The sequence below is a fragment of the Phalacrocorax carbo genome, chromosome 13 (genome assembly GCF_963921805.1).
Source record: "Phalacrocorax carbo chromosome 13, bPhaCar2.1, whole genome shotgun sequence".
NCBI classification, from domain to species: Eukaryota; Metazoa; Chordata; class Aves; order Suliformes; family Phalacrocoracidae; genus Phalacrocorax; species Phalacrocorax carbo.
In genome coordinates, this window is record NC_087525.1 from 5,956,908 (window position 1) to 5,973,600 (window position 16,693).

Here is a 16,693-nt window from a genome sequence, read left to right on the forward strand (position 1 = left end):
TCCTTGTCTAAAATGTCACGCCATGTTAATGGTTTTAAATGGGGCATTTATGTAGCATTATATGCTCAATTATGAAGCAGGGCATTAACTTTGCTCTAAGTTGCACGGTACAGGCTCTCCTGGCCAAAATTTTTAGTCTTTACGTACTTCAGCATGACTTTGTTTTAGTTTGTATTGGGAAAATAATGTTCTTCTATTTCTCAAAGCATTTTACAAGAAGATTGTATGAAAATGCAGGAAAGAAAAATTAGACGACTAAGTGCAAAATAGAAGTATAAAATTTATTTAAAACCACCCACAAAGTTCTGTGTAATCAGGAATGATACAATTTGTAATAGTCTTTTTAAAAACTCATGACAAGATTTAAAATATATTTTCAATTACAGTATTCATTTAGCCTTATTCAGTTAGGACAATAAAAAAAAGAAAGTTTACGTTCTAAACAGATGAGACACACAAGAAAAATAGAACAGAACAGACAATTTCCACAACAACAATTTTTACATGTATGTTTCAATACTAGTATCAACATTTCAATGCATCTTGCTACATAAACATGAAATCATGTACAACAACTGCTTGCACCAAAAAACATAGCTTAATTAGATCTTTCAAGTAACATGCAGTCACAACTCACAAGTCTTCAAGTACTGCTGGTAAGGGTTCCCTTGTCTGCAAAGAAGATTTTAAGGTTCAGTTTCTCAGCTAGCGTAACTCTTCACAGCTCCACCAGCCTCATGAAGCTGTGCTCAGTTATACTAGGAAAGAATCAGGCCCCACGTGTTTTTTGAGAAAAGAAGTAATTTTTATACTTTCTCCTGTAAATACTGTGACATAATGAAGTGCTTTTTCTTTCTGATTTTTTTCTCCCTGTACATCATCTTTTGGTTACAAAAGTTAATTTTTATGTTCCAGATCTAAATACAGTAGGTTGGTAACTGGAAATAATCCAAACTCCCAAATTCAGAGTTGAAAAATAAATATCAAATGCATCCCAAAGAAAGAAGAAGAAAGAGAGAACAGAAGAAAGAGAGAAGGAAAGAAAGAAAATGCTTTCTTTTTTTTTTTTTTTTTGCTTTGGCATACTGTTACTCTTTTAATTTTGCAAAGCAGGAGAGAATTCATTAGCATTTCAGTACAGTGTGTCCTTACATATTAATGTTCTTTCTTACGACAGCAAACTCTGAGCAGTATTTATGACCTGGTATGATATTGTCACATTATTAAGAGCTGTCTCTTCTGAACTGAACAAATAATCATTGAATAATTAATTGTTAAAAACTGAAACGTCTGAATGTTTGTATTGGGTTAGAACTGGCTTTGTTTTAGTAGTATTGGGATACCACATTTTTTTTTCTTGCCTACAGTTATTTCTTCATTTTGAGGACAAGAGATTCACAAAATTCAGATGCTGCCTTTTGAGTTGCGTGGATTTGACTGGCATCCACAATATTAGGCTCTCCAGCATCACTCCAGTTTAGAAATTTAAGAACGAAAATATACTTCCTTTTCCTCAAACTTTTTTTGAGTGAGAAGTTTGCATTGCATCTCATAACTGCAGCATAGTGGGGCATGATGCTTACTGACATAAAGCTTCCATTGGCAGCAAGGAAAGCTCTGTGTGACTCAAGCATGCAGGGTGGTGCCAACAGTTTCACCGTCAAGTACCACCAGTTATGACAGTCAGAAAATGTTGGCTTTTAGCTTTGTGTCTCAAAACTCACCCCAGTGTGACAACGCCACGCAATACTGCACGCTCTGTTGGGTCAAGTACCACCAGTTACGGCCGTCAGAAAATGTTGGCTTTTAGCTTTGTGTCTCAAAACTCACCCCAGTGTGACAACGCCACGCAATACTGCACGCTCTGTTGGGTCAAGTACCACCAGTTACGGCCGTCAGAAAATGTTGGCTTTTAGCTTTGTGTCTCAAAACTCACCCCAGTGTGACAACGCCACGCAATACTGCACGCTCTGTTGGGTCAAGTACCACCAGTTATGGCCATCAGAAAATGTTGGCTTTTAGCTTTGTGTCTCAAAACTCACCCCAGTGTGCCAACACCACACAATACTGCACACTCTGTTGGGTCTTAAGTCAGAAAAGAACGGAGTTCAGTAGATTGTCACAACCCCATTTTATATAATCAAGTAAAAGGACATAAATCAAATTATGATAAAGAAAAGCAAGTATTTTAAGAGAAACTACCAAAGCTTAGTAGTAGTATTACTGACAATTCTGTGAGATTTCTGGCTGGGCCGTTACACCTAGAGGTACAAATCTTTTACCACATTCCCTTTGTAGACAATGTTGGGAAAAGGACAGCCAATATAAGTGAATACTTCAAGCCTGATAAAAACCAAGCCAGTTTCTTTTCAATTTATAAACTACAAACAATCCGGATGTTATGGGCCAGTATGCACAACAGGGATATCATGAAATTGATTTTAGATGACTGTAGAAATCAGCCATTTGGCAACGGTTTTGATTTATACTACTGACCTTTCGTACCATTATCAGTGTAAAGGGATACTCTGAAGGATGTAAGCTAAATCGACATGCATTTAAGGCCCTTTTGTCCTTTTAATGTGACGCAAAGGACAGCAGTATGGGTGGCCTTCATTCTTATTTTAAGATGACTGTCAAACCCTAGACCCTTTTCCATTATAATAAAAACACAGATATACATGTAAAATATTGTTCAGGTCACAAAACTTTCCACAACAGTATTAAAATGTTATGTGGCAACAACTGCAATACTGAACATCAAACTAGCACTTCCCTCGCTCCATTGCAACGCCATGTCTTTGGAATACAGCTCATCTGCTGTAACTAGTAACTCTCTGGAGATGAACTGCCAAATCTGTCCTCCGCCTTAAGTATGTAGGGTTTTTTTTTGCGGTCTACACCTGCATTCTCTATCAGGAAAGCTGGTAAGGTGTGTAAAGTGTTGAAAACAGCATTGTTAATCAGTCACACCAAACAGAGCACATCACACCTTCACATTATTTAGCACCCCAGTCTTGCATTCGCTGCAAGTACGCTGTTGGAAGATTCTAGCATTTTAATACACGTATGTGTGGAAGAATTACATGCATAATGGTCTGGTATAAGGAAAGAGAAGAAGATACTGTTGTGGGAAGAATTGAGGATACAATATCGAGAAGCATCTCATACCTTTTAAAACTGAAGTTATGAGTATGTGGTTAAACACTGCAAACACTGCTGGGATGAAGAACTGAGGAACTGGACTGAAAAAAGGATCCTGAAGTCTTTCGTCTTGGAAAGAGGAAAACAACAATGCTGACACCCCTATACCCTTTTATTAAAGGCAGTAACTACTTAATTTTCTGTTCAAGCTCAATCAATTCCACTTACTGCTACAGAAGAACAAAAAAACCCCAACCAACCAACCAAATAAATCCATTGTTCTGCTCCTTTTCCCAAGCAGTCCTATGTTAGTTAAGGCATGTAAATTACGCAATACTTCGGTTTCTCACAAGGTCTATGACTGATCTCTGCACAGGGATCTAACCAGAAGATGTAAAGAGACACTCCTGCTCTTGTAGTTGTGTAGGATCTGCAGCATGTCTTAGATCAAGATTTAAGCAGAGCTGGTAGAGTAACTGAAGAAAAGAGGGCATTCCACAAGAGATGCTAGCAACAGAAGCAAAAATCTTGTACTTTGAGAAGGGATGCTTTCCCTTCTCAGGGGTGAGCAGTTTTCTACTCCTGCAAAGTCTCTTTTGTTTGGCTGCTTGCAGATTTAACGACAGAGTGAAACAATTACATCAAGAAATCTGAAAATTAACTGGAAAATTGATTATTTGATTTAAAAAGAAAACACTGATTGTGACAGATAGTGAATTGTCCTTCTTTCTTGGAATGAAACAAATATCCAACTGCAATATTCTAGGCTTTCTATGAGAAATGTGAAGTTAAAAAAGCCCTAGAACTGTCATATATAGAATAAAAGATGACCAAAAGAAATAGATTTTGGAAGAGTCGTAAGGAGAATACATTGTTACGCTATTCCTGAGATGAAGATTGGGTGATCTACATACAAAGCAGCGACAGTGCGTGTGTGGAGTTCAGGTACAGGCTGACAACTACACTGCTGATGCTGAGTACTGAAGCAGATCTGCAGAGATAGGAAGAACTTCTGGAACAGTTACAAGCATTTCAAGCATTCCACAGCAGGGTACAATGTGATCTAGCACTGACTGTGAAAGCAGCTAACCACAGCAGACAGAGACTGTCGCGTGAGAAAGGTGGCTGTGGTATTGGATCTCATCTGTACAGAGTAGAAAGCAGTATGTACTAATCAACACCAGTCCAATTGTGTTCTTCAGGGAGACATCACAGCACTATTTAAAATCAAGTCTTCATAATTTAGTCAAGTATGCAAATGACAGTATTAAACAAAAAGTTTTGCTCACTCCTCTGAAATAACCAAAAATGTTTTAATAGGGAGGTAATAAATATAAAATAGGTTTTCAATCACTCTTTAGAAGAAGTGACCCATATGTGTATTGGTGCCTGATTAGATACTACTATTAGAAATCCTTGGTCTTTGAGAAAACCTCAAGTATAAAACTCTTTCCTTTATGTAATTATAATATTGCAGCAACATACTGAAGCAGCACATACATAACTTGTGAGAACTGCCTAACTAAACATCAGGTAATTCCAGAAGACAACGCCGCCAGTTTCTGTACTGTTCCACCAAGTAGCCATGTCCTCAGGACTTTTGACACTGGCCACTCTGTTTCAGATTCAAGGAGAACATAAATGTGTCACAGACTGAATAAAAAAAGCTTAGGAACGTGAAGTTAGATGTACCAAAAAAAGCGTCAATTTAAGGAAGTACCCTGGCAACTGGTACCTTCACATCTCTGCCTGCGACTTCTTCATGCTGAGCACCCCAGCAGCTTTCCACGTTCTCTAACTTGATCGTGGGAAGGAGCAGCAGGCTGGTGGTGACAGCATTGCTTGCTAACTTGTTCGTCTACGTAGATTAAAGAAAGGGTGACCAGCTCTCTCCCTCTTGTTTTTTTTCCTTAAACCAGTATATTCAGGCAGAGAACAAAAGAGAGATTACTGTCTCCAGAGGAACTGTGGCAAGAGATGAGTTTGTACACATACCCATAGCTGTGTGACACGACAGCACGTCCTCTCTCGTTAGAAACCATGCTGTAACACAGACATTGCAGTGCACTACCACAGTGTCACAATGATCAATGGCAACTTTCTCTACAGCCTCATTTTACGGGAATATATTCCCTCTACACTTCCTCCTGAAAGTCAGATCAACACCTATGAAGATTAAGAAGAAAGCCAGAATTTCCAAATATGATTGGGACTGTTCCTCATCTCTAATTGTGTTATTTTAGACCAGATCATAGACAGCATCACGGGTCACAGCTGGACAGACACCTTCTACATAAGAAATGAAACACAATTTTATGGAAAATGTGTCAAAGACCCTAGTCTGAATTTCAGCAACCACAACAGACCTGAAAGAAAGTTAGTTCAACACTGGCTGAATGTAGCTGCTGTTATGGATAAAAAGCGTGGAAATGGACACGCAATTTAGTTTTTCATGTATCTGACGGCACAGTTATGTCCTCCTGTTAATCTAGAAATTACAGGATTTCTGTGGAAAAAGAGAGAAAAATCATATATATATAAAAATGGATTACAAAGCTGATGATTACTTGATAAAAGGAGCTAATTTCAACATGAGAGAAATTTCATGGGAAGTGAAAGGGCAAGATTGACCTTACATTTTAAATATAAAACCATGAGGATGCACTTTTGTTAGCATGCTTCTAGAACATCTCTCATTGAACAACCTATCAGATAAAAAAATCAAAAAAGCTGTCAAGAGCATAAGCCTGAAGGTGGTCTGAAACAGGTCTGCCTGCATGCCTGAAACTTGAGGTGAAGGTATTATGTCTCTCTACAGACCCCAAATCACTTCTCATGACAGAAATAATACAACCTGTGTGTTTAACACGAAGTATACCACTTACTCCAAACATCTCTCCATCTCTCCTTGCAAAACCTATTAACTGTGGTAGGGTTGCAAGGGCCTGAGTCGGCACAGACTTTGGTCAACTGTATCCGTATCCATCCAGTTAAGTGTGAAAATTGCACGAAAGCTTGACGAATAAGCATGTTGCAGTCAATGGGGCTGCAGCAATGTAAACAGGACCCAAATTTAACCCACCCAATTTAGCATAATACTGCAATGATATTAAAAAGGTCTTTAAAAAAAAACCCTAACAGTTGTACATTACAAATAAGTACTACAGAAGTTGTCATTTACCCATCCTTAACAAAATGTTGCTTAAGATACTACAGTTATTTCCTGTTCTAAGCAGAAGCACTGTCATAGGTACGATAAGGACTTTTAACAGCAGTTAAACGTAAAGTACTTTTAACTTTAACTTTTACTTTCCTAAGTAAAAGTTAGCTTAGAAGCCCTTAAAAGCCTGACTACAACGGTTACAGCTAGAAAGTCACAAGTATTTTTAAGTTCTTAAAAAGCTTTTTGGATCTTGTGACTAAAATATAGAATTAGTTTTTTTTTCCTATTTTCTGCCATACAACAGCATGTTACAAACCAGTAAGCGCAGAGAAACTGCAGGATTAAAATTCACTAGTTAATTGGGCATGACTGCAGTAACACCACCAGGGACTCAGTGAGTCAAACAGAGCCGGCTCCTGCAGAAACTGCTACTCCTTCCCTCCAGAGCGAAGGTGGAGTGGTGGTACTGGGCCCAGCGGAGAAAGGAAGGAGAGGTATTTCTTCTGGGAAGTCAGAGGTGTCCCATGTTGGATCATGACAGTTTTTGCTACTGTACCGTGAAAAAGGATCAAAAGACAACCACACCCCACCACCGGCCTACACCTGAATCCATCTTCTGGTTTGTCACCCAAAGAATAGTGCCAGCTGTCAGACACCAAGTAAAACACAGGCCTGACCTAGCCAGCTACCTTAATTTTAGATCCAGCTCCTGATCTGGCCATCCTGGGAGGACTTTTTTAAGGGGTAAGAGCAAATTACAATTGGTTGTGGGGGCTGCAAAGGAAAGCAACAGATCCATAGATCTGCAAATTTTAAGAGACAAATACTGTTAAAAAATGATAACCTTACTCCAAACATGATTTGCGTACAAGACTGATAAATATTCTGAAATGTTACAATAAATAACACACAGTTGTAAAAACAGCAAATAGTTGCATTCTCTATACCGCAGTACAGCCATAGAAAATACTAGCTTCTCAAATCACGGCCTGCTGCGTGCCACAGCAGGAAAAAAAAGTGGCCCGCTAACCCGCCTGTTAGGTACATGCTGAGAAAGTAGTTATGTGATAGAGAGTTAAGGAAAGAGCACCGCGAATGATATTTTATTGTATAGATGAGAGATTTTTCTCAGGTAAGTGATCTTAATAAAGTAGTAACTGTGAGTTTTAGCACCTATCTGTTAATAGCATTAACTATTACATTAAGATATACTTTTCTCTGTTAGAATTGCCATTTCAAAAAAGGTAGAACTGGACTCGCCAAAGGTCTCTTGGTGCAGCCACTTGAGCGGTGACTTGCCAAGGGCCATATCTGCAGGTACCCTTTTAGATCCACCTTTCAGGTTCTCACTTCTTTGAGGGAAGCTGCTGGTTTTTCAATGGAACATTTTTACCTTGAAGTTTCCAATCATACCTAAGTTAAACATGGGCATTTACAGGGGAAGATTCAAGTAAAAGTCATCCACTCTAATGAGCCCAGCATTTTAAAAGGTAAAGAGATGGCTCTGTAACTTACTAATTTTGTGTAGAAAAATTGCTATTCACATGGGAGCGCTGAACGATAAATGATTTTTTTCAATTTGCATTGCAGAAACTAAAGTTATCAGCACTATCAGTGAAACCAACAAACTAATCTTTTCTGTAAATGATTGATCGTTGTGTCGGACAAGGGTTTTCAGATAGCAAATACATGAATGGAACAGCTCGAGAACGTACAGTACTACTTACTGTATGGACAGCTGGAATCCTTACTAATCTTCGGCTCACCAAAAATATACAAGTTTTAAAATGGAAATCTAAGGCACACAAAATACCATAATGATTTGATGTGTACTGTATATTACATAGTCAAGAAGCATAAAACTGCTGGTACAAAATGATGGCATAATATTGTTTTTAGTATTATTTACAATCCCTTCATATCCTCTATTTGAACTAATATTAAGCTTTGAACTAAAATTTGCAGCATACCCGGTTTTTACAGATTTTACTTAAAATAGGTAAGATACAAAGAATGGGTTCAATTCGGCCACCCTCAGCCATCAATGTTTTTGTTAATTTCGACAGGCATCTGTAGAATTGAACCCAAGGTCATTACATAGTGATTGCTACTTCAGACCTTGCTCCTGCAAACACTACACGTGTATGCATTTATACAGGAGAGTAGTCTCATCGATCTACAGCCGCCTTTAAGTTATTTGTAGCACCAAGGTCCTAACTGGCACTATGTGTTAAAAATACAATTTATGTACTTTTCGTACCAAAACTGTAAATATAGCGCTTACAGTTCAACTTTTCAAAGAAAAAGCACCTTGTCTAGGTTTTAAATAAAGCAGATCTAGATAGTCCGTATTCCTCTGTTACAGCACCACTACGTTATAATATTATCAAGTATATTATTAGTATATTTTCGCACTGGAAAACTCTGACCTCGTTATACCTACAGGTTACCCAGCCGGGGAGGACTCCGAGGCAGAATTAAGGTACAGCTTCATCTCTGGGGCCTGATCCTGCAGCTCTCAGTCACGAGAGGAGTCCTGGCTTGAGCGGTCCTCCTGGCTCTGACCGGGCAGGTATGGCTACGCAGAGCTGTTCTCATGGAAGAAGTTGCAGGATGAGGTTGGTCCTTAGCTAACATTGTCATTTGGTAATTTGTTTAAATAAATAAGTTTTAAAAAGAAATACATAGGAGAGGAGAATCAGAAAGAAGAGTGGGATGCTACAGTATTTAAAAGCAGCGGAGTGTCTGTTTTCCTCCGGTTTAGCAAATACTCATCATTTCATGATATGTCACTTTTTCAACAAAAACGGAGAACATGAAATTTCATGTGTTTGGAAGGAACAATACAACCCTTTCTCTACATGAAATGTAGAAATCACTTTAAAAAATTACAAAATGTTTTTGTAAAAAGAAAGAACTTAGAAAGCTGGTGAATATTACAGGTAAGTTATTCTTAATGAAAAATTTGCTGTTAAATATTAGAAATTTCATACTTTTCCAACGCTTCCTTTGTATTTTCCCCAAATTTTTTTTTCCCAGAATAGAGTAAGGCAACTCTAGGGGGTATTTTTTTTTCCCAAAACAATCCTACCCCTGAGGCATTAGGAACATTTGGTTGTAATGTTAACTTAAAATGCTCCAAACAGATGAGACCTATGCACTTATTGCTCAAAGAAATAACAACAAATGCTGCCTTTAAAAAACCCAAATATTCAGAACTCCCAATAGCAACACACATATTGACAAGACATCTCCTAATTTCATGTTTGTACACTCTCTTTAAAAATAATAAAATGTTTCTTTTATAACTGTTTATATGCAACATAAAATCTTCAATGAAAAAGGGCAAGTCTAAAAACAATCACATATGCTATTAAGCATACATACTGCAGCTGTAACAATATGGAACTCTACACAGCAAGAATAAAATGATTTCTTCTGTAGAGTATGCACAAACCTTAGACAATATGATCCTTATACTATACTATTTCAAGTTAATTTTAAAAATAGAAAGTGCTTTTAAAATATATATTTACAGCTTACAAACAACTTCCAGCCATCATTACCAATAACTTCATTTAATACATAATGACAAATCTAGAGAAAAAAATTCATTGGCTTCCTAAAAGATTTAATCTGTAATTTGGACTATATAGCAATGGTTGGAAGTTGTTAAAGCAATGGCACCATGAAGTAATAATTCAGCTTATTTATTTTTAACTGTTTGATGTGGTTAAGCACCAAGAGCTGTGTAGAGCTATTACTGTATAACTTGATTTAACACCATAAAATGTGATCCTGTTAAAATCCCTATAAATGATTTTTGTAGTAAACAGACTTGATTTAAGCACCAAAATATAAATTCCTAAAGGTAATAAACTGAATGATTCAATCAAGGTTAATAACCTAAACAAAATCTTTTTTAGAATGTATTAAAACTATACAACTTCTTTTTTTTTTTTTGCTTAAAATGTGCTTGAGCACCACCAAATGTTAAAGTCACAGTTTAAGAAGAAATCCCCCCCTTTTTTTTACCTCAGCCTTAAAATGGTTGAGATGAGCAAATAGTAAACGACACGAGACTTGTTCTTTAACAGCACCTTAAAGAAACACTGTGTAACACTGCACCAAGAGGAGGCATTTGATACTAAAACCTATGCCCAATGGTTGTAAGGCCCTGCAACTCGTGTAAGGGCATAAGAAGATACTGTTATTACGTTATCCTTAGTTACTGTTAATGCTCTGCGTGATGGGATTTGGTTGAACTCATTGTCTTCGTAAAAAATATCTCTGTTTTCACTTGTTTGCTTTGTTTTCCTGCTGCTGGAGTTTAGTTCAGTATTCTCCGTTCCTAATCTTTCCGCTTCTTTTTCTTTTTCTTTTGCTCTCTCAGCCATCTTCGCTTCCCACATGGCTAAACCATGTTTTGGCTCATTTAAATTTTTGTGTTGGTAGAAAACTAAAGAAATTCTCGTGGGATGATTGCGGTTGGGTTTTTTAATAGGTGTGGTAGCATGGAGTTCACGTCTTGCACATTCAATTAAGATAGAACCGTGAGAAGGTGCCACAGCAACCCCACCGATGTCATCATCCAAAAAATTGTGTTCGCTGTCTGACCACAGTTCCTCAGCCTTTTCTTCAGCATCAGTCGGTTGTCCCAGTGCACTGTTTTGCTTTCCATCAACACAGTCAAAACCACACATCTGTTCTCGATGGGAGCTGCCCTTTTCCATTGGGCATCCATGGGAACAGTCAGCCTCGTTTCCCACTGCATCCTTTGCTGGAGAGCTTTGCGGTACTGACAAATCACAAGAGCTGATCATCTGTGAAGAAGGAGAATTGTCTAACTGAAGCTGACAATTCTGTTTGTCTGGCTGATGTTCAAGTATAGTGGGCAGGGGGTCTTTGTGGGCTGGGGGGCCTGGAGCAGTGACCTCTGGAAGAATCGGTGGCACACCATTCATCTTCTCATTCAGCAAAATTCCAGTATAATCTTTGACCGACACATCAAAGTTCTTACAGTTAACATAAGGTGTCACGTGAGGTTGCTTACTACTGCATTCAAAATACCCGTAGGGAACTGAAAAATCTTGTTGAATATTAGTCACTGCTGTTATGCCAGGCTTATGTGCTAACGATGAATAAGGATGTAAACTATCCACCTTAAAAGGGGAGGAAGCTGTATACGGCTTCAATAAGGAGCAATTTTTAGTAGTGTTTGAAGTATGTTTCATGGCATAGAGGTGATCAGAAGTCTCCGTTTTTATTCCAGGTTTTAAAGCATCTGTTTTGTTCCCTATAAAAAACGCACACCAAAGTGTAAGTACTTTTCCTTGCTTAGTTAATAAAATATACCTCTTATAGCACACTTAAATTTTCACACTTGCTTTCTAATATGGAAGATACACACGATGACTACAAATTTTTTCAAAACGGTTATTTTCAGCTTTTTAGGAACATCTCTATGACTGTAAGTACATACACAATAAACCTGCTGAATTAACACCTTAACCTTTTCAGTCAGACTGTCAGTATATAAAATATAGGCATTTCACAGTGGGATGAATAAAGTAAATGGATAAAATAACCACTCAGTCCTGACTCACGCAGCCCAGTTCCACCCAAGCGCTTCCCAGCAGCTGACTGCTGGCCTTCAGCACTGCCCAGGCTAGCGGGAAGCACTATGTGAAAGTTTGTACATAATTGATGAAATTTAGTCTGTCTAAAATTAAGCCTGCGAGACAATCAAAGTTCTTGGCTGCCTTAACCCCGTATTATGATTGAAGGAAAAAGTGTGTTCAGAGATCTTGTCCATCGCAGCAAAAAAGTTACTGAATTACAGCTGTTTGTGCATTAGCAAGTAACTACTGAGAAATTTTCTTTAAAAAAAAGCACCTGTCAACATACTCCAGGTAAATCCATCCTTACAAAGCTGCATCACGTGATTTGGCTGTCTTCCACCTAACTGCCACACATGAACTATTTCAGATCTTTGTGGAGACATACTTTGCCAATTGATGTCAGCTCCCTCATCAGTTTCTAGTCACGGCACCCTGCAGTTGTGCTTGCTTGTGGAACAGTCTCCTCAAATGACTCATTCTCCTCATGGATAAGTTCAATCCAGAGTCCACTGGAGCAATGGGAAAGAATTCCATCGATTTTGATGGGCTTTGCATCATGCCCTGAAACTGCCTTACACGTGTTTTGCTGGCAAACTGGCACCCCACAGAGAGCTCTCACATACTCTCATAAAAGACGGTCTCTCTCAGTGTTTCTTTTTTGTTCCATAAATGCACAGAATGTTTAATTGCTTTACCGAATAAAGAACTGGTCTTTCTTCTATTCTGTCTTTTAGTAATTTATAAATAGTGATGAATTAAAAACATTCTTTCAATAGGAATGCAAAAAAGGCAAAGTGGGATAAATTGTGGACACAATAATGTGTCCAGTATGCAAATACTGAGTTGTGGAGGGACATCAGGAAACCGCATTAACTCATTGAAAACCTTTTCTATGAAATCAAGCTCAAAGCACTTCACTTAAGAACACCCCCCACACCAAGGCCTTCCTCCAAAAGATTTGATCCCAGCATTTGAGAATTGCACTTTCCATCATCTCTGAAGAGAGACCTACATTCTCTGAAAATAAGTTTTAACAACCCACAGCACTCTCAACACAGACGTGGCTCCAGCAGATTCCCCACCTCTTGCCAGAGGCTCCTTCCTCTTTGGGGCAAAGTAGCAGAGATTAAGAGAAGTTAATTCAAATATATGGGTAGCCGGAAAATCAGCAATGGTTCAGGCAAGGCAGCACTGCCCCCCAGGAACACCTCCTGTTCAGTGTGGTGTGCCTCCACCGGGGGCTGCTGGCTGAAGTGCTATTCAGCTGTGGCCCGCTGAGAAACTGTCTCTGTGTTGGTGGTTCATCCCCTGATCTATCCAATATGGGCCAAGAAACATTGCTAGTATTTATGGAGACAAGAGCAACCATTCCAACTGTAAAGTTTATTTATCCAGAATAACGTTGCTAAATGACAGGTCTATATAAGGAAGGATGTAAGGCCTCTACTGCACTGAAGTTTTCATAACAATTTAGGATTTAAAAGACACTCAGCATTAGCACAAATGTAAGAATTAACAGTTGTGCTGCTTGCTGTTGGCAAAAGGTGCACGACAAGTGCACCCTATTTCATACGCAGACTTTCTACAAAGGACTTGGCACAGTTGAGATTCAAACAAAGTCATCACATACGCATGCTCTACCAAGCCAACTTAATCTGTCTTCAGCGCTCAGAAGGTCCCCCTCGCCACCATCTTTGCTGCCAGGTAAAGACAGTAAAGAGGACACAAGAGTCCTCTCTTATCCCTTTTCAATTTCCAGTTCTCCCTGTGGTGAAGACACACAGATTGGAGGAGTCTCTCAAGCTCTCCAGTTTGGGAACACTGCAATGGCTTTGAAGCGATGGTTGGGTCTCTTTCAAAAGAACACACTACACCTAGGAAACAGGCAACATGGCACAGCCAGCCTTGTGACTCCTTCGTGATCCTCCCGGGCTGCTCCAGAGCGGCAGCCTCACACGGCCGAACAGATGACTGACGGCATATACCATGGTTATCTCATCTCATTTAACTGCATGTTCTCTGTATTCTTTTTAATATTTAAAAAGCCAAAAGAGTATTCTAAACTTTGTCCTCATTAGTACATTGAGTATTATACCACTATTAATATGAGGGGATCCCGATTTAAATAATAAATTGGTTCTTCTAGTTTCCCATCAGGAGTGACTACTGGATAGTACATCTTCAACTCCTCTGGCTCAGAGGCCCTTTGATTTTGTTTTTGCATTAAGCCTAACAGTCTCAGCTAGACCAAAATTTTCCATTGCACGGGACTAAAATGATACCTGCTGCTGGCAGAATGGGAAGAACCAATCAATGACTGATCCCCTGTAACCACAAAAAACCTGTCTGTACAATACTGTGGTAATCAAAATCCATGATTTGCAGAACTTTGCACTTGACTACGGGTTAGGGGCAGGGCAGCAGTGGTGTGCTGTGGTCTTGACCCAGCCATTGTGCTGCATGACCAGAGTAAACACGTACACTATGTACATAAATTTACCTCATGCGGAGCACACCACCTCGCCCTTTGCAAACCTGAACTTCCTCTGCTACTGCTGCCCAGTTAGCGAAGCCTCTCTGAAATTATTTGTGTGGCCAAGTGCAGTGATACGTGCCATCGGCAGGTTTGGGCATTACAGCCTTGACATCTATTTTGAGGGATTCTGCTATCAGAACTTCCATGACAAAACCTGCAAAAGCTTCTATTCACATTCTTATTTTTCCATCTTTGAAGAGTCTTCTCACTCAAAGTATTTCTTCCTCACTCTGTGACTTTTATCAGCAGCCCTTTAAATTACTTTTCCAAAATACCGAAGTCCAAAGGAATTATGTAAGTTGGCTTGTTTACACAGTTAATTTATTATTTTTGCATGTTCAGGGAAAAAAAGTTCTGTGTTCCCAGAGCACATGGCAAAACTCTGCATATTGTACCGTTTGATAAAGGCATGGTTTTCAGATACCGAAGCCATGCCTGTTTAACTACAATGCCATGTACAGGTAGGCAGTTCGTAACTATTTCAGTGTTTCAAAACAATGTTCCAGTGAGATCAGACAATTTCAGAATTCCTTCCCAAACCAGAGCCCTCTGATGCTTCCAGGACTTCCAGTCCACACTGACCGAGCACGATGGAAGTTATTAAACATTGCTTTGGAGTTATTGTTGGATGTCATCCTCAGCTGGAGGAGTCATTTTAGATTTGTTTCAAAGCCTGGACTGTCTCTCCCAAACTTGCATGTAAATTAACCAAATGTCTAATTTCCTAGGGGTGTCAGTAATACTGCTTTTCTTGTTCTTATTCCATCTTGCTATCTGTAAAGTTTATTGGTTGCCCTGACTCCTCTGCTGAGACTAAGCAGGGTGCTGAGCACAAGTTACGAAAATGTCTCAAATGGACATTTTCTTTTTTTTAATTTTACACCCACCCCCCCAAAATGCAGATGTTCTTCTAAATACATTTAACTATTACTCCTCCCCTTAAATCTAATACATATATCTAGATGTCTCTCATGAAATAAACCACAAAATTATAGCAGGATGGCAGATTTCCCCATCTTCTTCCTAAAAGGTAGATATGCTATGCTTTAATTCCTTTTATTTATTCCCACCCTCCCCCCTCTAATCACAGGTTCTAAGCCCATGGCTTCTTCCACCTCTTCCTTCTTTAGTACTCGTCATTACTGCCAAGTCCCAAAGAACAGCTCTACCCTCTGATGCACTGCTCCAGAAGCTGACCCCAGGTGCAAGAGCAGAAGTCAAAAGTGCCTTCACACACCTCAGTCAAGCCACAGTTCTCTGTTGCACCGATGCATATTGTAGCCGCAGACTGGCCACAGTCATCTTGTAACAGAACCAACCTGGCATGCCTTCTTCCTGGCTGCCAAGGGGTTCCACCTCTCCGGCCCTTGCTAATAACATTGCAAGGAACAATTTGAGCAGCACTGTCTTATTTGGTTAAACCTGGGGTTCTTTTGCAAACCTCTTGCTTTGCAGTGGTATCCATGCCATCGATAGGAAATCGTCGTCGGCTCAGATTGTGAGAAAGCCACTGTCTCTCATATGCAGTGGATAACACTGTTCTTGTACTTCCAAATGACAGGCATTCATGTCTGTTATTTAGATAAATGCTCCTACAGCAGTATTTCAAGATGATCCTACTGCCATTATTTATTAGAGTAAGGGAACTCGGAAATACTTCACTGGTGCTAACACACCACTACAAACTTATTTTGGGGCAATCACCTGGGCTTTTTTCCTGTCAGGAGAGAATATTGACTACAATGACTTGCTCATTAGCCCCTAAAATGCAGAACATACAAGTACTTTACAAAACTGAGTAGTACGGATCTTTCCTTCCCCTCCGAGGGGTAGGAGGCAACGCAGTATCGGAAGAGACTGGCAGAATTTAATTAGCACCACTCACCTAAACAATGGAAAGTGTTGCCGAGATTTTCTGGGGCTTCAGTTTTCAGCTTTACTGGGGTTGCATATTTTTTATCTGTTATTGGCTGCTTTTCAGTCAGGGTCCTCCTTGTGTCTGGTTTCTTTTTCTTTGTAGCTCTCAGAGGCTCCGCTAACATTCGTACTTCTCTGGGAAACGCTGTGAGCACCTGTATGGCTCCGGCTTTTATCTTCGCTTCCAGTCCTTCTTCAGTGCCAAATTCATCTGTTTGTGAAATTTTGTAAAGAGGTAACACATGGAGCTGTTCATCACTGGGAATGACCCCCACTCTCCGGTTATCTTCCTTCGTTAGTGTACAGACCTGA

The 16,693-nt window shown here is 39.4% G+C and overlaps 1 protein-coding gene and 1 long non-coding RNA gene across 5 annotated transcripts in view; one reads left to right on the forward strand and one right to left on the reverse strand.

Annotated features, from left to right (window-relative positions):
* Nucleotides 1–260: 260 nt before the first annotated feature.
* Nucleotides 261–16,693, reverse strand: part of TET1 (tet methylcytosine dioxygenase 1) — an 87,097-nt gene continuing 70,664 nt past the window's right edge. For 3 of the 4 annotated variants that reach the window (XM_064464683.1, XM_064464684.1, XM_064464682.1), the window contains 2 exons: nucleotides 16,350–16,689; nucleotides 261–11,603 (listed from right to left, as the gene is read on the reverse strand). In XM_064464683.1, the coding sequence (XP_064320753.1) occupies nucleotides 10,462–11,603; nucleotides 16,350–16,689 (1,482 nt within the window). In that variant the 3' untranslated portion in view covers nucleotides 261–10,461. The remainder of the gene's footprint in view (nucleotides 11,604–16,349; nucleotides 16,690–16,693) is intronic. The other variant, XR_010375075.1, reaches the window with a different exon arrangement.
* On the forward strand, nucleotides 11,580–12,642 carry LOC135315598 (uncharacterized). Its single transcript, XR_010375077.1, has 2 exons — nucleotides 11,580–11,626; nucleotides 12,296–12,642. It is a non-coding gene; the product is annotated as an uncharacterized LOC135315598 (long non-coding RNA).